Below are 27,305 nucleotides of genomic sequence, written 5' to 3' on the forward strand. Positions count from 1 at the left end.
GCCCGGCAGGAGGGAGTTTTTATAGCCCAAATCTAATTTGGTCTCTGGGTCTGCAAGCTGCCTTGTTGGCACAAGGGGGGTTACGTGTTCAGCCTTGAGCAGGGGGTTGAGTGTTCATCCTTGAGCGGGGGCTTGGGCGTTTGGGCTTGAAGCAAATAGTTGATAAAGAACCAGACAGAGGGTTTGAGTGGCCAGGTCATCCTGCAGCTAACTGTTTGGCATGCCCTGCAGACAGCTTACTCAGCCTGTCCTGCACCTAACAGAGACCATGGCTCATCCTCCTATTCCAACCTTTTCTTGCTTCCTGTTATCCTGCCCCTCTCATCTATAGCCAATGAAGATTCAGATACTTTGCTTCCCCAGATTTTCATCATAAAATTGTTTTTAGCTCTGGTTCCAGTGGACAGTTTTCCAATTTCTACTTAACCCCCTGCTGGTCCTTGCAGGAATTATCCCCAGACCTGGTCCTTTTTCTGGTTAGCCCCTGTAATGGGGCTAACCAGAAGCTATGACCAAATACCTGACAAAAAACAACTTAATGAAGGAAAGATTTATTTTGGCTCAGTTTCAGAGTTTTCAGTCCATGATTGGTTGGCTCCATCATTATGGGCCTGTGTAAGGCAGAACATCATTATGGAGAAGGTATGGTGACATGGTGGTAGAGAAGGTATGGTGGGGCATAGCTGATCAATTCATGATGGCTGAGAAGGAGAGAGAGAGAGAGAGAGAGAGAAAGGAAGGAGCCAGGGACAGGATATAGTCCCCAGAGGCATACCTCCCAAGGACCCACTCCCTTCAGTTAGGTCCCACATCCTGTTTCTATCACCTCCCAGCACTCCATTCAACACTGAGTTCTTCCATGGATCAATCCATTGATGAGGTCAGAGCCCTCATGATTCAGTCACTGTCCAAAGTCCCACCTTTAAACATTACTGTACTGGAGACCAAACCTTCAACACTTGAGCCTCTAGGGAACATTCCAGACCCAAACTATAACACTCTCAGAGATCCCTTGGTCTCAAAGAGTTTTGGTTTAACAGATATAGCTCATAAAAATCAAATATATTGAAGTAAAACAAATATATGAATATATCTTTAGGATGCCTTTACTATTTGTTATAATTTTATTTTTTATTTTTAACTGACACATAGTTGTACATGTTTATAGGGTACAATATGATAATTCAATACATATATACAATGTATAATCACCAAATCAGAATAATTAACATTTCCAACTCCTTATCATTTCTTGTGTTTGGAGCCTTCAAACTTCTCTTTTTAAGTTCTTAAAAATAATAATCAAATAATAGGTTGTTGTAAACCATAGTCACCCTACCCTGTTATAGAATGTTAGAACTGATTCCTCCTAACTCTCTATTTTGATATGCATTATCCAACCTCCCTCCATCTGCCCCCACCCTTCTCAGCCTCTAGTAATCCCTATTCTTCTCTCTTTCTTCTTCAAGACCAACTTTTTTTAGCTTCCACATATGAGTGATAACACACAATATTTGTCTTGCTGTGTCTGGCTTTTTTCATTAACATAATGTCCTCCACTTTCATCGATTTTGGTGAAAATTATGACAAGTTAAGAATGATGCATGTCATTGTTTCAGGAAAAAAAAAAAACATCACCAACTGCAACTTGAAAGAAGCAATTTTTTATAAACATAAAATATCCCTCTTCTTTGATGGACATAAATCCTTTATGCATATTACCCAAACAGCTATGGCAGAGAGAGGGCCCACAGAAATTTGAATTGGCAATCTAAAACCACAGAATCCTATATTCATTGGTTGAATACCACACAGGGAGAGGAATCACATTGTGAGACTTCCCTGAATAATGCTTAGAAAATTAATCAGATTAATATTTCTCTGTATTTGCAAAAGCACAGATGTTTAAAATATGATCTAGACACACATACGCAATCTTAAATGCTCAAGTGGAAGTAACTTCCTTGGAACATGAAATCTGGCTTTATTCAACATGAGTCCCCAGGGCCTTGAACTGTTCTAGAAACAATGGCAGCATTCACTATTTGGTTTTGTTGTTGTTATTGTTGCTGTTGTTTTGTCTTTTTAAAAAATTTTCAGCAGGCAGAAACCTCACAAATCACTTCCCCAGGCCCTCTCACCCAACCTCAATGCTTTTTCTTTGCAGATGAGAAAAATACGGCTCCAGTCAGGGAGGGGACCTACCTACCCTAAGATTCTAGCACAGCTGAGACCAAAACCAGGAATGAGTCCAGGCCTACTTGCTCTGTGAACCAAAGCTATCCCCCAGAGAATTTATCCAGATCCCCTTCCATCCAGTCTGTCCCCATCAGAACCTTGTTAGATCCCAATTTAACCTTATCACTAATCCATGTAATTGATAGCTTGCCTGTGGTGGAAGACTAAAACCACCATAGAGAAATACAAATCAGGAAAGAATGACAACGATGTTTACTGAAGGGCGGTTACTAATAGCAGAAAATTACAACCAATTAAAAGGTTCATCTGCTGGGAATGGGTGACGTAAAAGCTGGTAATTCCCTGTCGTGTGATAAGTAAATGACTAGGTTGGATCTTCGTGTCTTCACTTGACCATCCTTCAGGATAGCCAAAAGGAAAAAAAGCAAAGCAAAAAAATAAATAAATAAATAAATAAAAGAAAAAAAGCAAGTTGCAGGACAATACATCTAGATCAATACTATTTATGTTTTTTAAAACTATATGGAGTTGTATAACTATTAAGCAAAAAAAAAAAAAAAACATTATATGAAGTAAATGCACACAGGAGCTGGTGGGCTGGGCGGAGATTGCCAAGATCTGCCCGCCCCACCCCACCTCGCACACATCATTCAGTACCACAGTACCATGAGGTCAGTGTTGTGGTCAGGACTTGACCCTCTCCACAGAACCAACCAGCCCTTTAGGCCCTTCAGGCCTCTGGAGCTCACCACACCCTTCGCCATAGCCCCCACCCCGCCTCCCAGCTATCACCACCACCCCACCTGAGCAAGGAGAAACTGATGCATCAATGAATAATGTAACTCAACAAGTGATGCTCAATCAAAAAGTCGATTTGCTTTGGGAGGAAATGGACATATTAATGGATTTCTCTGCTTTGAACTGCTGGAAAGCTATCTTGACAGGTGGGAGCCATTATCTCCAGCTCAAAGGCCACTGCTTCCTTCTCCTTGCAGGAAGAGGATGGGATGCTGGAAGACCAGGGTTTCCTTTCTGGGTTGTCCAGGAAACCGGGAAATAAAGAATTCCCTGCAGCCCCAGCAGGGCTCCTTTCCTGGGTAGGTGGGAGATGGCATGAAGAGAAATGAGATAGGCTGGAGAGGTCAGGACCCTCTGGCCCCTAGATCTACCCCCAGCCTCTGATTGGCTAGAGTCCAGGCCTCAGGCCACGCCCCTCATCCTCCTGAGGTTTTTTGTTTTGGTTTTGGTTTTTTTGTACCAGGGAATGAACCCAGAGGTGCTTAACCACTGAGCCATATCCCCAGCCATTTTTTATATTTTTATTTAGAGACAGGGTCTTGCAAAGTTGCTGAGGCTGGTTTTGAACTCACGATTCTGCTACCTCAGCCTCCCAAGCCACTGGGATTACAGGCTTGTGCCACCATGCCCAGCTCCCGGGAGTATTTGGATCAATGGGCTGAAGGACTCATTCATTTCTAGCTACCTCCCAGAACGCACCCCTAGGCCACCCCTGCCAGATTCGAAGTCTTTTTCCAGGAGCTGGCTTGAACTTTTCTTGGATCTACATAATTTGACTTCAGTCTACCTCTTTGATCTCATCTCATACCACCTTCCCTTTTTCTCCAGGCTCACTGTCTGTTCACTTAAAGAGCCCAGAGGAAACAATTTCCCCCAGGTACTCACATGACCACCTCTTCTTGTTAGTCACCTTTATCTCAGCTTCAGTGTCAGTCCATCAGAAAGGCCTTCCCTGACCACCCAGTCTCAAGTGGCCCTGCACTTGACCTGCCACCTGCTTCCTATCACATCACCTATTTCCATCTTGGCACTTTGCACTATCTAGAATGGCTTTGTTGTTCACCAGTACGGTCAGCCTCTGGATTGCGTTCCAAGAGAACAGAGAGCTCTCATGCATCCCTGTTAGCAGCACCTAGCACAGCCCCTCGCTCTGTAAATAGAAGCCTTGTAAATACTTGTGTGTGAATGAATAAGCAAATGTGGATACACCCCCTTTGTTAGCCAGCCTTCTGTTACTATAACAAATATCTAAGATAATTGACTTATATAGAGAAAAGGTTTATATTGGCTCACAGTTTTAGAGGCTCATAGTTTAGATTAGTTGGCCTGGTTGCTTTGGGTGAGGCAGCACTTGACGCAAGTATGTGGCAGAGTAAACCTGCTCACCTCATGGCCAGGGAGCCAGGAGGAGAGGGAGGAAGAGATGGAGTTCCACAGTCCCCTTCAAGGACATTCCCCAGTGACCTAAGAACCTCCCATTAGACGCCACCTCTTAAAGTCAATTCTGCCAAAAATTTCTGGAGTGAAAAAAGAGAACTGAAATATTGAGCTAGCTGATTGACTTCCAGGTCCATCCTCTGAAGTAGGGTATCAGTCAGAATATACTCCAATCTAGATAAGCAGACTCACCTGTGGCTTAAACAAATGAAGGCTTTTTTTTTTTTCCTAATAAGAAATCTAGAGTTGACTGGCTGCTGGTTTACTTTGGGGGCTCCCCAAGATTGGCACCAGCATTTCAACTCTATGCTTCTCTTGGCCTTTCCCCATGGTCTCTCAGGAGCTGCTATAGCCCCAAACATTCATCCACTGTCAAGGCAGGAGGAAGAGAAGGAAAGGACAGCAGCACGGGCTTTTCCAAAATCCCCCAGCCAACTTTTGCTTTTACCTCCTTAGCCAGAACCGAATCTCATAGCCACCCCTATTTGCAAGGAAGACTGAGAATGGATTTTGCTCCTGTAACATCCACAGTTGTGGTGAGCAAGGGAGACCCCAGAGGTTGCATGGCTGCTGAGTCAGCCGTGTCCTCCCCACCTGGGAGATCTGTGTGTGGCTGACCATCCAGAGCATGGGAGGGATTGCACCAACAGGATGTATCCCCAAAGCCACAATCAAGTGCAAGTACCCTCAGATGCAGGGTGGTTAGGAAATCCACAAACCAAATCAGCTCATGGGATTGAGTTCATAATTTCCATCAACGCTTTTCTTCTGCAATTGGGAAGTGGAGTCACTGATTGCGGTTTCTCAAAAGACCATTTTTGGCATTCATCTGGGACCTGTGGTTACCCAGCCCCTTCCAAATCTTGAGGCAAAGGATAGAGTCTAAGTCATCACAGGAAACAGATTTCCCAAGATTAAGGTATTAAAACCTCAGGTCAGATCTGAACACTTTAAGCTTGGTCTCTATATCTGACACTGAGTCACTATGAGCAAGTGATTGGCTCTGTGCCTCAGTTTCTCCATAGAGCATCTTTCCTTGCTTCTAAATGGTGGGCTGTCATGGTTTTAGAAGTGTGTGAGTTATCATTAGGCTACTTGAATCTGAATGTTATTTGTGAAGCCTCCAAGCTCTCAGTTTCCCCACCTGTACAATGGGAATAACCGTTTGCACTACACTCGTAAGCGCTCAGTGCGTTAGTGGTTGTCATGATTGTCATGATCGTCAACATTGCCAACAGGGTACTTGTCTCCTAAGGCTATATAAAAATCCCTCCTTGGTTTTGATTTGAGATGGTAACATCCTTTGTAGGGACCCACACCCCATTCTTGACTGCTCGGGAAACAGATTTAACTGAGACCCCTTGACTTTGTGTATGCTGTGCCACTATTTGGAATGTCCCCCTCTGTTTCTGCAAAAGGCCAGCATCTGTTTCTCCCTCAAGATCCCCTTGCAGGGGCGGTCCTGCTCCCACCTACCCTCAAACCACTCCTCAGGGATGATCTGTGAGTTGCTGCTCTCTCTGGTGGGAGCCATGGAAGAACCACTGGGAGTCAGTGAGCGGAAAGAGGGGTGCATTCTAAGGATGCTTGAGTGTGTCACTGCACCCAAGGGTCTCAGAAAGCTTCTGGAGCCAAGGAAGAGGGAGCTGCAGGGGCTTCAGGGGATTCTCCTCTCTCTGTCTTAATGCATTTGGCTTCCACTTTTTCTCTTTTTGCAAAATGGCTATTTCCCATCCACATAACAAAGGATGGCTGTCATCCACGATCCAAAGCTGACATCTCCTCTATTCAAGAGAGCAGCCAGGTGGAACTGAAATCTCCAAGTCCCAAGTTCAAATTCCTCAGGAGAGGGGCCATTGACCCAATTTCCATTAGCAGCTCACTCCTGACCCAATCAACAGGTGAAGAGGAGAGGAAGCAGGTTGGGCAATATGGTGGCTTCTGCGGAATCCCATAGAGGGCAGGGATGGTCCCTGGGAGGGGACTCTTTCACAGTGCAATGCAGGAGTTTGAAGATAAGCAAGTCACCCTGCTACCTATTCAGAGTCCTGTTTCACGTTCAAAAGCAATGTCCCCACGTTCTCTGGTCCCAACAGAGCCACCAACTCTCTTTCCTTCAACCTCTATTGGTGAAGGTTCCTAAGAGAACAGAAACTTCTGGAAGCTTCAGCCAAGAAAGGGACAATATTGGAACATTTCATTGGAAGGTAGTCATTCGACTCTTTGAAAGAGAGAACCCAGGCTTCTTCCACTCTAGTAAGGAGTTTGTGACCCTCCTTTAGTCACTTCCACCCCCAGTGTGTTCCAATTTCAAAATCCTGTTCAGGCAGAATCAGAACAGCCCAAGTTGGGTCACAGAGTAGTGGCCAGTGAGGGCAAGTCATGTTATATGGACATGGTTGGAAAGTCCTCTTGTAGTGTGGCTCTCAGAGAAGAAATTACCGGGGCCTGGGAAGTGATTTCAAGCCACAGTGAAAACAACCATGAATTTAAGGCCAAGAGTCCCGAAACTTCAGGGTGACCTGAGAAACAGAGCATTCTTTCCCCCATTTCTCTCTGAATCTCTATGTCTTCATCAACTCTGACTAAGAATACCATAGACTAATAGGCTTAAAAACCAAACCTTTATTTCTCATAGTTCTAGAAACTGGGAAGTCCAAGACCAAGACATGGACAGATTCAGGGTCTGGTGAGAGCCCGTTTCTTAGTTCATAGATGGTTCCTTCTTGCTGTGTCCTCACATAGCAGAGAGAAGCTAGCTCTCAAAACACTTATGAGGACACTTAATCCTATTCAGAAGGGCTACAGTCCTCTTGATTACATTTAATCCTTATAAACTCTTAACAGCATTACATTAGGAGACAGAATTTCGACATATGAATTTCAGGATGACACAAGAATTCATCCACAATGCTGTTTCCTCATCTATAAAATGACCTAGACAGGCCCAAACTTCCTGAGATTTTTTTCCCAGCATGCCCAATTCTGCTTGGGAGAATTTCCACTCGTTGCTGCTAACTGAACCCTGAAGTTGTAAAATTTTGATGCTGTGTTTCTTTTATGTTGGTGATAGACAAATCAACTTTGGTTCTAACTAGAGAAAATCCATGCTTAAATGGCTCCCATTTTAAAGAATGACATTTTAAAAATAAAAATTTTTATTATCTAAGAATAATGTTTTCTGTTATCTTGAAAGAATATTTGGTTTGCATAAGTTGGAGGGGATGGCACAGGGTGGACTTACTAGCTACAAAGGCTTTTGCGACTACAGGATAGTTGGAGTGCCCTCAATGAAATATGGAGTGATACTGGATTTCATTAATAAAACACGGAGGCCAAGTGAGAGCTAGGAAGTGTGTGAACCAGGTTGCTAACAGAAATTTGTTCTCGTGAAATCTTGATGTTTTTGCACTTGGTATCTACATATTGAGAAATAGCTTTAACCACCAAAATAATATTTCCCATAAAGATAGCTCATGCCAGACACTGTTGAGAGGCTTAACATATTTTATGCCACAGATTAAGGCTTTTGGGGACAGGTACTGGAGATTAATTCAGGGTCGCTCTATCACTCATCCCTAGTTCTTTTCTTTTCTTTTTTAATTTTGAGACAGAATCTCACTAAGTTGTTAAGGATCTCACTAAATTGCCATGGCTAGTCTCAAAATTAGGATCCTCCTGCCTAAGCCTCCTAAATTGCTGGGATTACCGGCATGTGCCAGCGTGCCTAGCTCTCAGATTCAGGCTTTATTAAGTTTCATTTTACATATGGGGCAACTGAAGCTCAGGGAAGCTGAGTACCTTGTTCTGGATCCACCACAGGTGATGGAGCTATTCTGAACCATGTCTCATTACAGAACCTGTGAACTAAACTAACCTCGGAGCCTGCCAGGCCCTCAGAGCTCTATTCAAGAGGAGGAGTCTCCCCTAGAACCTTGAGGGCTACATCCATTGGGGCAGGCTTCACAAGCCACACCGAGTTAGCACAAATTCTGAGATCTTTTCTCCAAACTGAGGAGGGATATTTGGATCCTTCCATGCCTGAGCAGAAGAGCACCCAGAGACTTCCCAAGGGGCAAAGATGGGGTTCCCATCTTGCTCAGGACATGGGCAGGGCTGCCCATTTGCTCAGCACCCTGAGAGGTTTTTGTGCAGAACTAAGATGGCACAGATCAGCATTAAGCCCATGCTCTTGGCTTCAGAGAGGATTTCTCCACCCCAGGTTGGGAATACTCTTTGCTGACAGCAATGATCACTTAGATTCTAAAATGGGATCAGCGGACACTTAGATTCCTAACCTCCCAGGTGTTAGGTTCACATCCTACATTGTCCTTGTGTCCTACAATAGCACACTTAGAGCCAGGCAGCCAGATTTAGGGAACATCAGATATGGAAAGGGTTCTGCACCATCTAGTCTAATCCTCTTACACTACAGATAACCCTATGAGAGGGAGGGACTTTCCTGGAAGTGTAGAGACTAGAATCTTGATTTCCTGCCTCCCAAATGTGCTGTGCTCTCATCACCAAGTGTCCAATAAGCATTAGGAACCAAACGTTGGCACAGAGTATAGGAACAGCTCCACACATGACAAGACACTGAGAGAGCTTCATTCTTGGAAAGTGCTCTTTTGCTATGGGAAGAATGAATGAGCAGGGGCTGTGGCTCAGCAGTTTAGCGCACTTGCTTGGCATGTGTGAGGCACTGGGTTCGATTCTCAACATCACATATAAATAAAAATAAAGGTCTATAACAACTAAAAAATTTTTTTTTAAATGAATGAATGAGCAACTGCCAACAGTAAAGGTCTTCCTTTGACAACTACCCAGCCACGTTCCTGAGCTGCTGTGCTCAGCAGAAGGCAGTTGGCTATGAGCAGAGCTAAAGAAACAGTGAGTATATGGAAATAAGCTTAGTGGAAACTTTTAAAGAGGTATGTAAGCATTAAAATAATGACATAGCAACATGGAAAACTGCTTGCAATATACAATTAAGGGAAAAAATAATTATACAAAGTTGAGACTATGCCATGAGAATAACTGTGCAGAAAGTATGCTGGTATGGGGTAGGAACTGTTCCCAATGGCTCATACTTATTCATACCTTGTATGCATGACACAGGCCCTGCATGAAGCCCTTCCCTCGGGTTATCTCATTCAGTCCTCCCGTAGCCCTATGAGGTAGGTGCTACAGTACACCTTGAGCTCAGGGATTTCTGGCTCCAGAATCTTTAATCATTTGGTTTGGTTTTGGTGCTGGAGAGGAAATCCAGGGCCTCTACATGTACCAAGCAAGCACTCTACCACTGAACTACACACCCAGTCCCAGAATCTACCCTCTTAACCACAGATTTGAAGGTGTAGCAAGAACAAGAATTTGGAGTATTTTTCCTTTCTTTTATTATTACTTGATTATTTATAGGGAAAATATACTAATTGGTCTGGAAACCAACACCAAACACACTCTTAAGGGTTTCCATTCAGAAAAAGAACGTATGTATATAATTCCTTGCCGCGTGGGGGCGCTAAAGGACACGCTTCACCAGTAGAAGACGCCTCCGGAGCCCAGGAACAGTTGTGGTTCTTTCCCAAACTCGAAATCCACAGGTCGGTGCACAAGCCAAGCCCCGCCCACCCCGCAGCAGATATGTGCAGAGGGGTCCTGGCTTCCTAGTCCAGAGACGTCCCACTCTATTACCCATGACCCCAGAACCTCAGCAACCTGGCTCCTCCCTTCTTCATCCTAGATCTAATTTTTAAAACCTGGAAGGTCCCGTGTCCCTAATCCTTTCTCATTTCACTCAGGAGGGCTCCAGATCCAGGACTGCCCTCATTCGCCTAAGTTTTGTGAGTTTTCAGTAGACTTTCCACTGACCAGCCAGGAGGGGTTAGGTCAGCAATCACCACCTTGCTTTCTAGGGAAAAGGGATTTTGAGAGCCAAGAGAAATAGTAGCAACCCATCTCCTGAGTAAGAGGGACCTGCCTGGATAGGGGATCCAGCCCAGCCACTCTATTAAAATGAACCTCAATTAAAACATCTTGAACTCCCCTCCCCCACCCTGAGTCCCATGATACTATCAGCGGCCTGCGCGTAGCATTGAACTACTAAGCACCCACCACGCCAGCAGCGGCAGAATTGAACCTCGCCGCCCACCAAATCCCCCACCACCACCTCACCCCAGCATCTCAGCCCCCGCAAGGAAGCTGGAATCCTTCCCCCACCTCCCCAGAAATTGTGGCAGGCTGACTCAAGTTTCACTGCCGACCTGAAACCAGAGTTCTTTATATTGTTTAATGATGTAGTTTAATGAAAATCTCAACTGTCCCTACTATTAGCAGACCGCCTCCGGGCAGCTGCCCCCGGACCAGCCCGAGAGTTCATCGCCTTCCCGGGGCGGAATGGACTTCCTCATCTGCATGCACAGCACTTCATCTATGTAGATGGTGTTCTCTTTCACCTGGATTTCCTCCTGCAGGGCAAGCTGTCTGCGATGCAGCCCCTTCAGCTCCACGTGAGCTTGGGCCAAGGTTTCCTTTAATCTGCAGGAAGGAGAACACAAAGGAATGATTTCTCTCTCTGCATCGTTTTTTGTTTTTTGGGGGTTTTTTTGGGGGTGGGGGGTGGGGGTGTCTGGGTGTCCAACTGGAAGCCAAATTGGTATGTGCTCTTCCCTTCCCTCTCTCTTTGGAACAAATATTTCTGATTGGTGGCCTTAGGCCAGATTCGTGACTTTTCCATAAAAATGCCAATATTTAAAACCGCAGATTTTACCTAAACATCTGGATTTGGAAAAAATCTCAACATGGGGATCCATTTCCCACAGGGCAACAATTTTGGCTGGAGTTAGTAGAGGAAGGAAATCTCTGATACAGAGCAGGTTTCTCCCTGTAAGGCCACTGGCTAGTCCCTGCTTGCCATCCAGGTTAGGGTTACAATCCAGATTGGGTGGCACTCTGGGCCTCTCTGCCCCTGGCTGCTGCCCTACCGTGCAACATTATGGTTGATCTCGTGAACCTCCTTGAGGAGTCGGTACTGAGCAACATCACGACACAGCTCCACATTGGGCCGGTAGGTCCTGTTCTCCAGGCGTGTGTGTGCCACTTTGGCAGGCCCCTCTTGATCAAGGATGGCTTTTTCAAGAAGTGAAATGTTTTTCTCCTGGGAAGCAATCTCTTCCATGACCTTATGGAAAGAATTAGGCCAGGTTGTACTCCTCAAAACTCAACAGCGCACAGCCAGACCTGTTGTGATTATGTGTGTTAGGGAGAAGGGAACTCAGATTTCTGTCTGAGCAGAACCCCAAAATGTAATGTGATGTAAACAGCTTCCACCCCCAGAGAAGGCCCTCAGCAAAAGCCAGGCCTGCTCAGGCCTCACTACCTGGATACAAAGCACCTTCAGATAGGAGCAGAGACTATTTCCTATGAACTCCCCCAGGTTCTGTCTTCCTGAAGCCTGGGGAGAGAGTGTGGCAGAGACATCTGAGCTTTGTCAGTGTTCTTGAGGGTGGCTTTGTGCACAGAAAGATCACTCACAAGTTACTTGGTTTTTTTAAGAATACTATTTAGTGGGGCTGGGGTTGTGGCTCAGCGGTAGAGCGCTCACCTAGCACCTGCGGGGCCCTGGGTTCAATCCTTAGCACCACATAAAAATAAGTAAATAAAATAAAAGTATGTGTCAACTACAATGAAAAAATATTAAAAAAAAAAAGAATACTATTTAGTTATAGCTGGGGATGTTGCTCAGTGATAGAGCATATGTCTAGCATGCCCAGTACCAACAAGGGGGAAAAAAATGCATTTCTTCCTTGAGTTGGTTTGTTTTGTATTGTTTTTTTTAACTTTGTACCATGGAAATTTCCAAACATACACCAAGATAAATAGACTAATGAGTCTCATGTACCCATATCAATATAAACAGTAATCAATAGATGGCCAGTCTTGTTTCATCCATATCTCCCTCTCCCCAGGTCCTCCATCAATCAGCAAAACCTAGATCATATGTCATTTCAGTCTCAGATACTTGAGTGAATATGTCTAAGATAGAAGGAGATTGAGAGGGAGGGAGGAAGTACAGGAAAGGGGAGGAAATACAGAATTTGACAAAATTATGTGATGTGCATGTATAAATATACCACAGTGAATTTTATTCACTGTGGTATATTTATACACAGTGGAAATGTGTGGAAAGTAGACCATTAAAGTAGAAGGAAAAAGTGGTAGGGGGAAGGGAGGAAAGCAGGGGCACTGGGGACTGAAATGGAATAAATAAAATTCCAAGCATACATGATTATGTCATGTATGCTTGGAATTTTAAATGAGTGGAAAGTAGACCATTAAAGCAGAAGGAAAAAGGGGTAGGGGGAAGGAAGGAAAGCAGGGGCACTGGGGACTGAAATGGAATAAATAAAATTCCAAGCATACATGATTATGTCAAAACGAACCCAACTATTATATACAGTTATAATGCACCAGTAAAAGCCAAGAAGAAAAAAAAGCTGCTACTAACATGTACAGCAATTTGTGTGAACGTAAATTTTCAACTCTTCTGGGCAAATACTAAGACATGAGATTGATAATGTAAGAGTATGTTTAGTTTTGTAAGAAGAAGCCAAACTGTCTATCAAAGCAGCTGTCCCATTTTGCATTCCCACCAGGACTGCCTAAGAGTTGCTGTTGCCCCAACCCCTCACCAGCATTTGATGTTTACCATATTTTGGAGGTTTCTATAGGCATATAGAGGTATCTTATTGTTTTTTTTTAAATTTGCAATTTCCAAATGGCATATGATGTTGAACGTATTTCATATGCTTATTGCCATGGCTGTATCTTTGTCTCTAAGGTGTCTGTCCAGATCTTTTGCCCATTTTTAGCTGTTTCTTTCCTTATTGTTGAGTTTTAAGAGTCCTTTGTATATTTTGGATAACAGTCCTTTATCAAATAGGTTCCCTGCAAATATTTCACCTGAGACTGTGGCTTATCTTTTTATTCACTTAGAAGTTTTACATTTATAAATGGTTGAAACGATCAAATGCAGAATATCTCATGTCATGTGGAAATTACATAAAGCTCAGTTTTCAGTGTCAATAAATAAAGTGGTATTGGAACCAAGCCATGCTCACGCGTTTATTTCTGTCTACTACAGTGGCAGAGCCAAGGGGTTGCAACAGACTGTATGTGGTTGCTTTGCAGTGTTGCCCAGAGGACTGCAAATCACAGTGACATGGGTGTAACTTGAGAGCCTTCCAGCCACGTATCACCACACATACCATGACATCTTATTTTCTTGTTTTAGTTCCAGTATGTCTTAGTCCATTCCTGCGGCTGTTTTTTAAATACCTGAAACTGGCTAATTTATAAAGATCAGAAATTCGGTTCTCGTAATTCTGGAGCTAGGGAGTTCAAGATCAAGGCACCAGCAGATTCAGTGTCTGTTGAGGGCTACTTTCTCTGTTTCAAAATGGTACCCTGTTGCAAAGACCTTAAGAGGAGATGAATGACCACCCACCCATGTGGATGGCAGAAGAGCAAAAAGGCCTTACTAGTTCCATCTGGCTCTTTATTAAGGCTTTCATTCCCATCCATTAGGATCACTCCTGAAGTTCCATCTTTTAACACTGTTGATTGAGATTGAGTTTCAAAGTAAATTTTGGAAGGGTCATAAACAGTCAAACCATAGCACAGAGCATACCCATCATGTTAAAACAAGAAAATTGGGCTTCATGTGATGCATTTTAATGGCCCAGTGGAGCATAGGTTTTGTTAATGAATTAGATGTCAAATCAGTGCATTTATTAGCCGATGACACTGTAGCTGTGCCAAAAAAGTACAATGAGTTTTCAGACTAAGCATTGATTGCAATAATCTCAACTCACAGGAAAGCAATGATCAGAAAAATTAGAAAATTTAAAATAGAGTATCTCATCACTGCAGAGCATCTCAAAAATGAAAATGAGGCTACAATCAAATTAAAGTTCCCAATGGCTCATTCGTTAGCCAGGCAAGGAAAGCCATTTGCTAGCTAATGAAATCATGTTTGACTGCAGTGACTAAGGAAGTGTGTCCAGAGAATATAAACTTATTTGAGACCATTAGTCTTTCTATAGAACGATTGCAAAGTGTTGAGGGCATAGGGAGTAGATTAATAATCAATTAAGAAAAAAGGCAAGTCATTTGGAGATGGTTCTCCTTAATGAGTTGACAGGTGTTCTGATACTGCTTAGTGACATTTATTCAAGGAGTCAATGCTGAGTTTGAAGTAACTAGATAATTAGCTCTATGAATATATTCTGCATGACATAAGTATTTCCAAAAAGTAGAGAAAATGCTAATTAAGTACAACATGAAGTGGAATCTGCTAAGAAGTGGTGTTGAACGGAAAAAGGCTTGGCTGAACAAATTTATAGAGCGTGCAAAAAATACGTTATTTAGAGCCTATCGTTGTATTATTCATCAGAAGGAACTTCTAAGAAAATATTTGGATCTATCATGTGATATTGAGCCAGCATCCACAACAGTGAACTTCATTAGCTCTCAACCATTATATTTCTGTGAATTTTTGTCAGAAATAGAAGTTGAATATCCTAATATGTCTTACCACTCAGTAATTCAATGTCTCAGTAGTGGTAAGATTTTCTTGTGATTAATTTTAGCTCAGGACCAAGATTTGCCGCAGCCCGGCTGGCTGAGCAAAATAGCCGGGGGGGTGACGAACGACTTGTGTAGATTGATACAGCAGGAGTAGGAGCCCTTTATTGCTGGACAGGAGCAGTATTTATACATTCCACACAGCTTATCTAATTAGCATAAACTAGATACATCAGTCAACCAATAAGGAATCTCCACACTTAATGGCTCGCTTTTGTTACTTCTCAAACCACTCCCTCTGGCATTTTGCCAGGCACCATCCAGACTTGTTTATGAACTTTAACATTCCCCTGGCAAAATGCCAGGTGTTATTTTGACTTGTTTACAGACTCTAACAAAGATTGACATTTAAAAAAAAAATCACCCTAAAAAATTTAAAAAAAAAAAGATACCCTCAATTAGCTTCTGCCACAGACTTCATATTTCTTGAGGGTTCCAATGTAAGTCATTTCAAAAACTAACCATGATTTTAATTACAAATGATGCCCTGCTTTATGCATTTCCTGTGCTAGCAAATGTTAAAACAAGAAGCAAGACTTCTACTCCCACAGAAATCTGCAACAAATATTCTCCAAGTTCCAGTAGTGTTTTCTTGGACCTCACAGCAAGTCCAAAGGAAATTTCATATTTCAAAATCCACTTAACTTGTTCAGTTAAGGAGCTTCTACCTCATCTTCAATGGGAAGTGATTAATCTGAAAGGTAATGAATGACATGCTAAAAAGCAAACACCAAAAGACTCTCACAGCAGTCTATAAATGCCTTCCAAGTAATGAATATGTTCAATTAAAATCATATGCTCACAACTTGTTAGCATAAATTGGCAGTACCTATCTGAATGCAAAGATATTTTCAGAGATGGATTATGTAAAGTCTCACTACAGATCAACATTAACAGATGAATATTTGCAAATGAATTTATAGAAAACATTAACTTTGAATCCCAACAAAGCAATATGTTACATTTCTCTCTAAAACATAATTCCCTTCTTCTTCTTAGTAGACCTATATTACTATATGTTTGTGTGTATATACACACACACACACACACACACACAGTCATTATTATTACTCTATTTTGAATTTCACAAATGAATTTGTGGAAATTTGTTTTCTCCCTTACTAAATATCAACATAATATCCTTTATTTTTTTCCCCTTTTCCCACAAAGCCTAAAATACTTCCAACTTGACCTTTTCATCAAAACAGTTGGCTACCTCTGTGCTACATTATCTTAAAAATTCCTAGACTAGGGCTGGGAATATAGCTGAGATGGTAGAGTGCGTGCCTCTCATGGACAAGGCCTTGAGTTTAATCTCCAGTACCACAAAAAAAAAAAAAAAAAAATTCTAGACTTAATTGTAAATCTGAGGTTAAAATACGTTTTGCCCTATAAGAAAACAATTGTGTCATTATAAACAAAGTGAAGGTTATTCTCTGTTTAATTTGGAGGTCTTCTTTTGAGCTTGGTGAGTCCCCCATGACCAAGGAGGCTTCTGGCAAGATGACAGCCAGGCGGACTCTTTTCTTATAAAACCTAGGTTGGTGGCCTCCCAATAAGGGTGAAGGGCCTCAGAGTTATTCAAAGCACACACTCCCTAATCTTTCAGTTCACATAGCAATGCCACCCCCATCCAGGTGGCTAAGTCTCTTAGTTGGATTTTGAATATTTTAGCTCTTAGGAGGCCTAAGTGATTTCCCCTGTTAACTCCTCATGCCTTTGCATTTGATGAAATCAAATCAAAAAAGTGTGTGTGTGTGTGTGTATATATATATATATATTTTCTTTCTCTTACACCACAACTGTTCTGAATATTAAAATGATTTCAGATTAAATTTTGGTGCCCGCAGTCTCCAAGCCCATCCCTCTTATATGAACCTTCTTGCACCCTTCCACAGTGAAGACTAACCTAGCAGCCACTGGTCACATGTGACCACTGAGTATGTGAAATGTGTCTAGCCCTAACTGAGCTGTGCTGTTAGTGTCAAATGACAGTCCTCTGCATCCTCACGTTCTGCATCTGCTAATTTCAACCAGCCATGGATAGAAAATATTTGGAAAACAATCATGTCTGTAATGAGTATGTACAGACTTTTTTTCTTGTCATTATCCCATAAACCATACAGCATAATGGCTATTTACATAGCATTACACCACTTTGGATTATAAATTATCTGGAGATGAACTAAAGTGTATGGGAAGATGTATGAATATTAGCTGCAAATACTACACCATTTTTATATAAAACCACTCAGCATCCACAAATTTTGATATGTAAGGAAGGTCCTGCGATTAGTCCTTAAAAATATCAAGGGATAGCTATACACCTCTCGGTTTAAAAAAAAAAAGGTAAAATAACCAGGCACAGTGGTGCATGTCTGAAATCCCAGTGACTTGGGAGGCTGAGGCAGGAGCATCATAAGTTCAAGGCCAGTTTCAGCAACTTTAGTGAGACCCTCAGCAACTTAGCAAGATCCTGTCTCAAAAGCTAAAAAGTACTGAGGCTGTAGATCAGTGGTAAAGAGCCCCAGGGCTAAAACTCCAGCACTCCCTGCCCTACTCCCCCCCCCACCAAATTAATATATATCACTAGTTATGTTGATGATATGTTGAAGTAATAGGGTTTTTTTTTACATAGCAGGTTAAATAAAACATAACAATTGATTTTACCTGTTTCTTTTTGCTTTTTTTTAAAAGTGACTACTTGAAAATGTAAAATGACGTGTATGGCTTGCACTGTGTTGGACTCCGGTTCCCTAGACTCTGTTTCTCTGGAATGCAGAGCCCCAACTCCCGTGTTGGAGTTGAGGCAAGGGGCTCAGAAAGCTTGAGGTGTCTGCTAAAGGAACCCAGCTAGCTATCACCAGACTGGAGTTTGGCCCCCGTCTCTTACATTTGGACCAAATGTAGCACCATTCCTCTAGATGGCTTAGCCTGGGGTGCGGGTCGGGGGTGCTGGTCATCAGGATCTAGGATGGGACGGTGAGGAAGTTGTGCTGGAGCCTGGTTGTTAGGTATTCAACAACTCTGCCTGCCCATTGCTAAATAGGTAGCTCAAAACTGACCACAGTGGAAATATTTACACCATGGAAATCTGCAAATTCCACAACTCAGAGCCTTTTTCCCCTCCTGCACCCAACCCCAAAAGCTAGTTTACAAGAACACCTGGATAATGGGAGGGACGACTGGCCAGAGACCCAGAGTGACAGCTGGATTGGGAGAAGCCGGTAGCATCAACTCATGGGAGTTCAGAGTCATAAAAGATGTCTGAGACCAGGCAGCTCATATCTCCATGTCACATAAAAAGGGCTGAAGCCTGGGATGTCAGAGAGCCAGCCAGACCCCCAAGCCTCCCATCTCCTGCCTCTATGCTGTATTCCTCGTATCTCTGACACTGGAAACCCAGAGTGGGGAAAAGCCGCACTCCAGTCCCCCCAAACCCAAAGCCTGCTGCGAAGATGAAGAGATGCAAATGACCCTTATTTATGAGGTAAACCAGGATGACAGTGCCCAGTCCAGATGGCCTTTTTGGTTCCATGGCAAAACCTCCCAAATCCTCTCTTCTCTGTCCCCCATTCCCCAGGGGCCTCACCTTGGCCAGATGAGTAGCCAGCTTGTCCCTGGCGTCCTTGATCACCTTCAGCCCGTTCTCGAATGCCAAGTCTACCACCTCACACTGCTTGCGCAGGTCGCTGGTCGTCTGGGACAGGATGCTATCCACCAGGGCCTTCAGGGCCAGGGAATTGTTCCTCTGCTTGTCAGCCTTCTCCACGTTGGTGTTGGAGAAGTCCAACCAGTCTTCCAGACTCACCGAGCTGAAACGCAACCCACACACTCAGCCATTCATAGCACGTCTGGGCTGGGGAAGAGGGGCAGGGAGGGGCCCGAGCCCCCGAAATGCTCTGGAAGTTAAGTCTACCTTCACCAGCAGAAGCACCTAGAATGTTCTTCCTGTCTCCAGGGAGAGAGAACAGTGGTCTGTCAATGACAATATCTTTGGGAAACCTCCCACTGGACGGGGACCTTATAGACATTGCCTCATTTAATCCTCATAACAGCCTAGTGAGCTAACTTTTATAACCCTTTTTTACGGAGGAAGCAAACTAAGTCTTGGAAAAATGAAGTAACCTGGTCTAGATCACATGGCTAGGAACACATTGAGCATCAGAATAATAAATAGTAATGGGTTGTAACAAACTAGATAACATAGGAAACCATGAGCCCATACAAACACAAAAAGAAAAAGAAGAGGAGGAGGAGGAGGAGGAGGGGGAGGGGGCGGAGGAAGAGGAGGGAGAAATAATTGCTAGTTTGATGAGGAACTTTGACAGCATTGACGAATCTCAAAGTTAATTGCAAGAAAACAGATATGGAATATATATATGATGCTGTGTAATAAAAAGCAGTCAAAACAAACCTTTTAGAAGAGAGGAGAGTGGCTATATTTAGGGAAAAGAAAAAGTATTGGTCAGAAGGGGACCGGAAGGGTTTCTGTGGTGGTGAAGGGGTAGAGATGTTTTCTTTCTTGCCCTGGTTGTTGGTTACATGAGGATTGTCCACTTTGTGATTGGAGGAAGCCTCTGAGCTGATCCCCAGTGATCCCTGCCTCCTGGTCATCCCATCTTTGTGTAGTCTCCTCACCTGGAGTATGGGAGGAAACTGGCTTGTTTCTCACAAGTAGAAAGATGAGATGTCAGTCCTGGGATTAGGGTATAAAAAGGACTGTGGCCTCTGTCTTGGGTTCTCTCCCTCTCCCTCCACCTCCCTCTTTATTTTATTTTTTTATTTTTTGAGTTGTAGATGGACACAATACCTTTATCTTATTTGTTTTTATTTGGTGCCAGGGATCGAATTCAGTGCCTCATGCATCTCACGCATGCTAGGCAAGCGCTGTACCACTGAGCCACAAGCCTGGCCCCTTCCCCCTCTTTTTCTTTTAGATTACTCAGTGTGGGAGAAGCCCGCTGTCATGTCATGAGACTGTCATGTCATGAGAAGTTTGTGTGGCAAGGAACTCAGGCCTGCCATCACAGCCAGCTTGACCTCAACCTTGGGAGAGGTTAAACAGAGGCACCCAGCTAAGCAGTGCCTCAGCTTTCAACCCACTGAAACCATGAAAAAATAAATAAATGTTTATTGTTTCAAGCTGCTAAATTTTGGAGTAAACTGTTATACAGCAAAAGATATTATTGTATTATTATAATACAATCCACTTAACTGTACAGTATTGTGCACTTTTCTGTATGTATAGTTATTTCAAAGTGATTTTTTTTAATTAGAATGAGTTAGGTCTATGATTTAATATTAATTGAAAATTGCAAGTTAGATGTTACAGAAGAGGTATGTAGTATATTTTCATCCTTGCAAACTAAACAAAATATACTTGTGTGGGTGAGTGTGCATACAACTATTTGTATGAGCCCACAGGTAACACTGTTTATCTTGGAGGATTAAAGATGGAAAAAGAAAGGTAGAGGAAAATTATTAACTCACCTTTTATGTTTTTAGGATCTTTTACTTTTTAAAAACATGAATAGGTAAAAGAAGGTGTAACAGCAGACTTTCAGAGAGAGGAGCCTCTGGGCACTGTGTCTGGGTGGGCACTGGTCAGCTCCTGTCTTTGCCCTGAGCCCGCCTCTCCCCAGCTCCTGGCTGTCGGTAGGATGCTTTGTCAGGTCCTGCCTGCCTGAAGGGGTCTGGGACATTACCAACATCAGGGCCTCACTTACTTGGGTTCGATCCTCAGGACGTTTTCAGAATATCTGATGTTTGGTGAGTTATTGTTGAGTGACAAGCAGATGTCATCAATGGTCAAAGCCACAAACTTGTCCTTCAAATCCCTTTCCAGATTGTACTTGGCAGAACGGTTCAGCCTGAAGGGAGAGGGTAAGCTGGGTTTCTCCCCCTGGAAAGCCCAAGTGGCACCTACAGCTTCTTGGGACCAGGTTTGCGACAGGGTGACCACACTTCCATCCCCACCTCCCTATCCCACTAACACACACCCACGTGGCCTTTTGATGATTGGTGGCTTGACATAACCAAACCTGGACTTCAAGATCCTCCCTTCCATGGTGACATTTTTTTGATATAAGGGGTCAGGCCTGGCAGCAGTGGGCTCCAGTGTCCCCTAGTTCATCACCACCAGTGAAACCAGCCCACCCTCCCCCACCACCCCAGGGGGAGTGGTGAACCCCAGTCCTCTGGAGCCAGCCTTGGTGGGCACCACTTCTTCTCAAAATTCACAGTGGAGACTCGGAGGGCAGGCCCAGAAGGCAATACCTAATCTGCTCTGTTATCTCCTCAAGAGTACGGGTCAGCAGGGCCATGACGCCCCGGATGATCTCCGCCTCCTTCTGCAACTCCTGGTCCACTTCGTCATTCACCAGGTCAATGCCCACACGCTTCTCCCTGGCCAGGGGGAGAGGCCGGTCAGCCAATGCATGCAGGGACAGTTCGGTATCTGCCCACATCAGGACCTGTAAAGGTACCTGGACAACCGACTTGGGTATCACCAGATCCTTCCAGGTGACACACTTGAAGATGGACACTAGTTGGTGTATGTCCCACTTCAAAATACCCAAAACCCAAGGAAGGACAATTGAATGGGGACTGGCCACTGGGTCTGAAAAGTGTCAAATGGACTTTTCCCCCCCTAATTTGGCCATTGATCCTGAAGCCTCATCCTTTTACCTATTCATTGGAAATATTGTCTTTTTTGGGGAGGAGTACAGGAGATCTAACCCAAGGGCACTTTATCACTGAGGTACATCCTCAATCTTTTTCTTTTTTTTTTTTTTTTTGAGACATGATCTCATTAAGTTGCTGAGGGTCTCACTAAATTGGTGAGGCTGGCTTTAAACTTGTGATCCTCCTGCCTCAGCCTCCTGAGTCACTGGGATTACAGGCGTGGCCACCACACACGGAGAGAACATTGTCTTTTGACTTAGAATTTCCGACGTGTTTCCTTCCTTGATCCTCATCTTTGACGAGGAATTGAATTTAGTGAGATGTTTTCTTTGAATAAACATTTTAATAAATATTATTATAATATTGAGTTTATATCAATATTACCTCAGTGAGCATGGAGCACAGTGACAGGCACTGGGTTTTTATATAAATATTCCTGCTTAACCTTTTCAAGTACAGATCAGGAAAACTGAGTCTCAGACAGGTTAAGCAACTTGCCCAGGGTCACAAACTGGGCATTACACATGCTTTCAATCACTGTGCTATTTCATTCCCCAAACCTACTCCACTGCCTCATGCTTTATTCTTTTCTATTTTGCATGATCATGGCTGGAAGGAAAGCTCTCCTAACCACTGGCTGTTTGTCCTGAGGCACATTACATAACTCATCTGTGCCTTGGTTTCCTCTTCTGTAAGATGGGGATAACTATGAGTACTTCATGGGGTATGCCAAGGAGCAAACGAGATAAAAAGCATACAGTACAGTCCCTGGCACATAGTAAGTACATCCTAAATAAATTTAACAACCTCTGTATTATCATTAGGATTAGACATGAGAAAATTGGGTAATTGGGTGTGGGCTTGAGCAAATTGGTCAGCTGCCATCACCTTTGTTTCACATACCTTTAAATCTGGCTGTGGGCGGGGGGGGGGGGGGGCTGCTGCCTTGTTGATGCACAGGCCAGGATCGTGAAGGGAACAGGTGCATTTGGGAAACTGCAAAAGCTCAGCACTCCTAAGCCCCTACTGTGGCCTGGAGAGATCACTGAGGACCCCGTCGTGATGACCTTTGTTTGCTGTGGTAAGAAGCGTGAGCTTTATCTTGAAGCCATTGGGGCCTGGGATTCTAATTAAAAGGTTTGAAGCATGGGGGTAACCTATACAAACCTGCATTTGGAAAAAGTCACTCGGTAGCCAGTGTGGAGGATATACTAGATTGACGGGGCTATCCTTGCAGCTAGAAGGCCTGTCGGGGTGCTCTAGCTAGGGCTGCCAACAGGGAACGGGTCTGGAAATCGGCATCTCCCCAGAGTCAGAGGATCATCTGACTCAGGTTTACAGAAGAAAAAAATAATAATAAAAAGGTACGCGTGTATAGTGGTCTCTGGATTACAAAGTGCCTCTGTGTGGCTCCCTGGATCACAGGCAGATTTATTGTCTCCCAGGAGCTATAATATCTGTACTCACCTTCTTCTTTGGCAATAGAACCCCTAATTTTTTTTTTTAACTAAGCACCTGGTTGCCTGAAATAAATACAATCATTTTTTCTTAGCTTTTAGTGGTGTGCCCATGTGATTAAGTTCTGGTCAGTGGCATGCAAGGAGAAATGGTGAATGCCAAATCCTACTTATTCCTACCTGCTGGAGAGTGTAGATATGATGGCTGGATCTCCAACTGCCATCTTAAATCATGAAGTAATCTGGGGAACTAAGGCCATGGGCAGAGAAACAACAATATAGAAAAAAAGCCTGGAACCTTCAAACTGTGGCATATCATTCCAACTTGAACGGACCACCTCTACACCACTTAAATGTAAGACAGAAATTATTTTTGTTTGAGTTTAATGTCATTTTACAGTTTTCTGATATTCACAACCAAATTTAGTCCTAACTTATAATAAGTTATTTAAGAGCAGAATTTAGACATGAACCAAACCCAATATACTTCTCCCACTGCCCAGCACCATGGGCATTTGCAGGTGCTAAAGGAACACCTACTCATCTGCATTACTCTAACCCATCACCTGGCACAATCGGCTCTTGCTACCTAGCATGGCGCTTCTCAGAGCAGATGACTCATTGAGGAAACTCCCCTCCTACCTGTAAGCCAGGCACCTCTCGGTGATGAATAAGGGCTCTTTAAAGCTCTCCAGGGATTTTTCCACTCGTATCTTATAATTGAGTAGATCATCAGTTTCATTCACAAGCTGCTCAAGTTTGTCATCTAACTCCTTCTTCCAGAACCTGACTTCCTCGAGTCTCTGTTCTGAAGCACACAGAGAAGTTACGCCAGGGTTAATGGATTCCCAAAAGATCACCTTTCTTCTTTCCCCCTAGAGTGGGTAGTATATTTCTCTTGCATATTTCTCTCTGCTGTGAGCTTTTCTGTTTTTGCAGAGATGGAACCCAGAGCCTACGCATGTGAGGCGATAGGCAAGCACTCTGCCACTGAGCTGCACCCCAGCCCCAGCCAACCACTGACTTCGAACCTAGAGAACTATTGAGAAACCACCTGAGACATGTTCATTCTTCTTAGTGCTTCTTGGAGCATTTTTTTTTTTATCGTTACAGATGTTTATTAACAGAAAGGAAGACAGTTCTTCCCACGTTAAACATCAGATTTATCGTTCTACACTAATTCTTCAATGCCCACTGTTTGGAATAACTTTTAATTTTATCAAGGATATAAATGTACATTGCTTGAAAAGTCCAACAAGTATCACAAAGTATTACAATTCTCTGACCCATCCCCACAGACTCCCACTCTCAGGGAACAACCAAGTTAAACACTTTTATTATTTCTTCTATCATTTGCTTACACTGATATTTACACATTATTAGTTTAATATTGAATCTATTGATTTCCTATGATGAAAGATAATGATTTTCTTAGTTTTGTTTTTTGGAGTTTTTTTGGGGGGGGGATTGTTTTGGTCTTGTTTGTTTTTGAGCATACTGAAGATTGAACCCAGGATACTTTACCACTGAGGTGTATCTTCAGCCCTTTTAATTTCTTATTTTCAGACAGGTTCTCAGTAAATTGCCCAGGCTGGCCTCAAATTGGTGATCCTCCTGTCTCAGACCCCTGAGTAGCTGGAATTATAGGAATGTGCCACCACATCTGGCATGATTTGCTTTTAACCAACTCAAACAACACGATCCTTCCATCTCCCAATATATTTGCATCACCTTTTCATTAAATAATGACTTATTTTCTAGTCATATTTTTGTAAGTTTGTAAATATCATTTGCACCTGAATCATGTAGTATACTATGCTATAATAAATTTCTTACAATATTCCTTTTTTTTTTTTACTAAGCATTTTAAGGAAAAGATAACTGATTGTAATAGGAAAACTACATAGTACATAATGAGTTCAGAATGAGCAGTTTGGTATTTGAATTATAAATTCATAATGTATTGGTTGTAAAACTATCAATTTTCCTTTCTGTAAAATGACTCTTATTTTTCTTAAGGTACATTTTATTGTGTATATTTGAAGTTTAGACTGTACTGTGGGATACACAGAGACAGCAAAATGGTTATGGTAGTGATCGTTCCACTTTCTATTTATTTATTATTAACTTCTCAAACTTTCTGACAGGACCTTAAGTATCCTCTGAATATGTTCCAAACCATTTTGTTTCTTCTTTGGAGGCATCTCTCCCAGAACCCTTTCTCCTCCTGGTTGGCTCTCTATTTTTTTTTGTTACGGGCCAGGCTATGTGAGCAATGACTAAACAGACTCCATTTTACCCTGAGACTCTATGTCCCATAAGAAATGCTTCTCCCATGGCAATACCCCACCTCTATGCCCATCAACAGTTGCTTATAGTGTGTTTGGCAACACAAAATGGCAGTTCTTATACAATGTGAAATTGTTCTCTTTTGGGTTCCCATTTTTCTTGGACAATGATTGCCTAGACGCTAGTAACCATTCTTTAACTTGTACTCAACTAGGGTCGTTTTGACCCCTTCTGCTGATGATTTTAGATCTCGTGATGTTTGTTTATGGTCTTGAATCATAGCAACAGCCACTTACACTTAATGTGGTTTGGGACTATAAATGTGTACTCTAACCCTTAGAGGGATTTGAAGGGTATAGACTTGCAGCCTGCCCCTTGGCCTAAGAAAATGATGTGACTCGGTTTTTGAAATAAATAAATAACAGCAGCTTCTACCTCAAGGCCTGTCCTGAGGAAGGGGGCGTGACTCTTGTCCTTGGAAAAACCCACAGAGCCTTTCTAGGCAGATAGCCATCCTGCTGAGTTGTTTGTCTGTAAATAACAGGAGAGATCTGCGGAGCCAGGTGTCCCTGACTCAGTTAGGCTAGGGGAGGACCCATAGCAACCCCTTAGCAACCACCAATCAGCAAGAGACAGGGAAAATACCTGGGATGCCAGATGACCCCCCAGTAGTTTATGGTGGTTGATAACATGTTGGGAAACCATGTAGTTTAGCACGTACACCCCTCGTGGCTTAAACCAATCAGTTCAAAGGAATCCCCCTCTTGTACTAACCAATCACCCCTACCCAACTTGTTCCCGCCAGTGAATGTGCTAATCAATGTTAAGAGTTGTTGTTTGATTTTCCCTCTGTATGGAATGATTTGCTGTGTGATGTTCTGACGCATAGAATAACCCTCCAAAACCTATAAAATCTCACTAAACAAAGGACCAGGACTCACTCCCTGGGCCGCTGAGTCCAAGCTCGAGCTTGCAATAAAGACTCTTGTGTGATTGCATTGGATTTGGCTCCTGGAGGTCTGTTGGGGTCCCATGAATCTGGCATTACAGCCCACCAGCTGATGAATCCAGACTGCCATTTGGTGAATAAAGATGGTTCTGTCTCCTGCTTTCAGATCAACTGGGTGATTTATTGCAATCTAGCCATAACATTCTGAACGCTTACAATCTTATGACTTTGCTCTAAGGAATCCCCTTCACCTTTCTCATGAGCTGGACTCCCATTTCCTAGATTGCATTTCTTCCTCCTCCTTGAATTACCCTTTCAACTTGCAGAAGCACATCCTTTGGCAACTTCCTAAGAAATGGATGCCTCTATGATTAAAATCTTTAAGAACTTGCAAGTCTAAACCCACATGTATTCTACCCTCACCCTCTGATGACATTTGACTATGCACTGGTTCATAGATTGTAAATCCTTTCCATTGAGAATTCTGATGGCTTGGCTCCATTTTCTTCTACTTCTCAGGGTTTTTGTTGAGAAGTCTGAATCCATTCTGATTCCTGACTTTTTTTTTATGTAATCTGTTTTCTCCACTCTGAAAACTTTTAGGAATTTCTCTGTTTTCTTGGTGTTCTCAAATTTGTTTTTGTTTTTGTTTTTGAGATGGGATTTCACTCAGTTTATTGCCCAGGCTGGTCTTGAACTCTTAAGTTCAAAGGATCTGACTGCCTCAGCCTCCCAACCAGTTAGGACTATAGGCATGCACCGTGCCTGGCCTTTTCCTACCTCTACTTTCTGAGGATTCTTCAACTTTATCTTTCAACATTTATTTGGATGTCTAATATATTTTT

At 43.0% G+C, this 27,305-nt stretch overlaps 1 protein-coding gene across 2 annotated transcripts in view; it reads right to left on the reverse strand.

Moving 5' to 3' along the window:
• Positions 1–1,123: 1,123 nt before the first annotated feature.
• Positions 1,124–27,305, reverse strand: part of Tekt1 (tektin 1) — a 32,446-nt gene continuing 6,264 nt past the window's right edge. The window contains exons 3-8 of one of the 2 annotated variants that reach the window (XM_015505907.2): positions 23,865–24,030; positions 21,358–21,486; positions 20,808–20,951; positions 18,671–18,893; positions 11,418–11,614; positions 1,125–10,971 (exon numbers count right to left, since the gene is read on the reverse strand). In XM_015505907.2, the coding sequence (XP_015361393.1) occupies positions 10,764–10,971; positions 11,418–11,614; positions 18,671–18,893; positions 20,808–20,951; positions 21,358–21,486; positions 23,865–24,030 (1,067 nt within the window). In that variant the 3' untranslated portion in view covers positions 1,125–10,763. Of the gene's footprint in view, positions 10,972–11,417; positions 11,615–18,670; positions 18,894–20,807; positions 20,952–21,357; positions 21,487–23,864; positions 24,031–27,305 lie in introns of both variants that reach the window. The other variant, XM_048798393.1, reaches the window with a different exon arrangement.

This window comes from Marmota marmota, unplaced genomic scaffold (genome assembly GCF_001458135.2).
Source record: "Marmota marmota marmota unplaced genomic scaffold, marMar, whole genome shotgun sequence".
Lineage (NCBI taxonomy): Eukaryota > Metazoa > Chordata > Mammalia > Rodentia > Sciuridae > Marmota > Marmota marmota.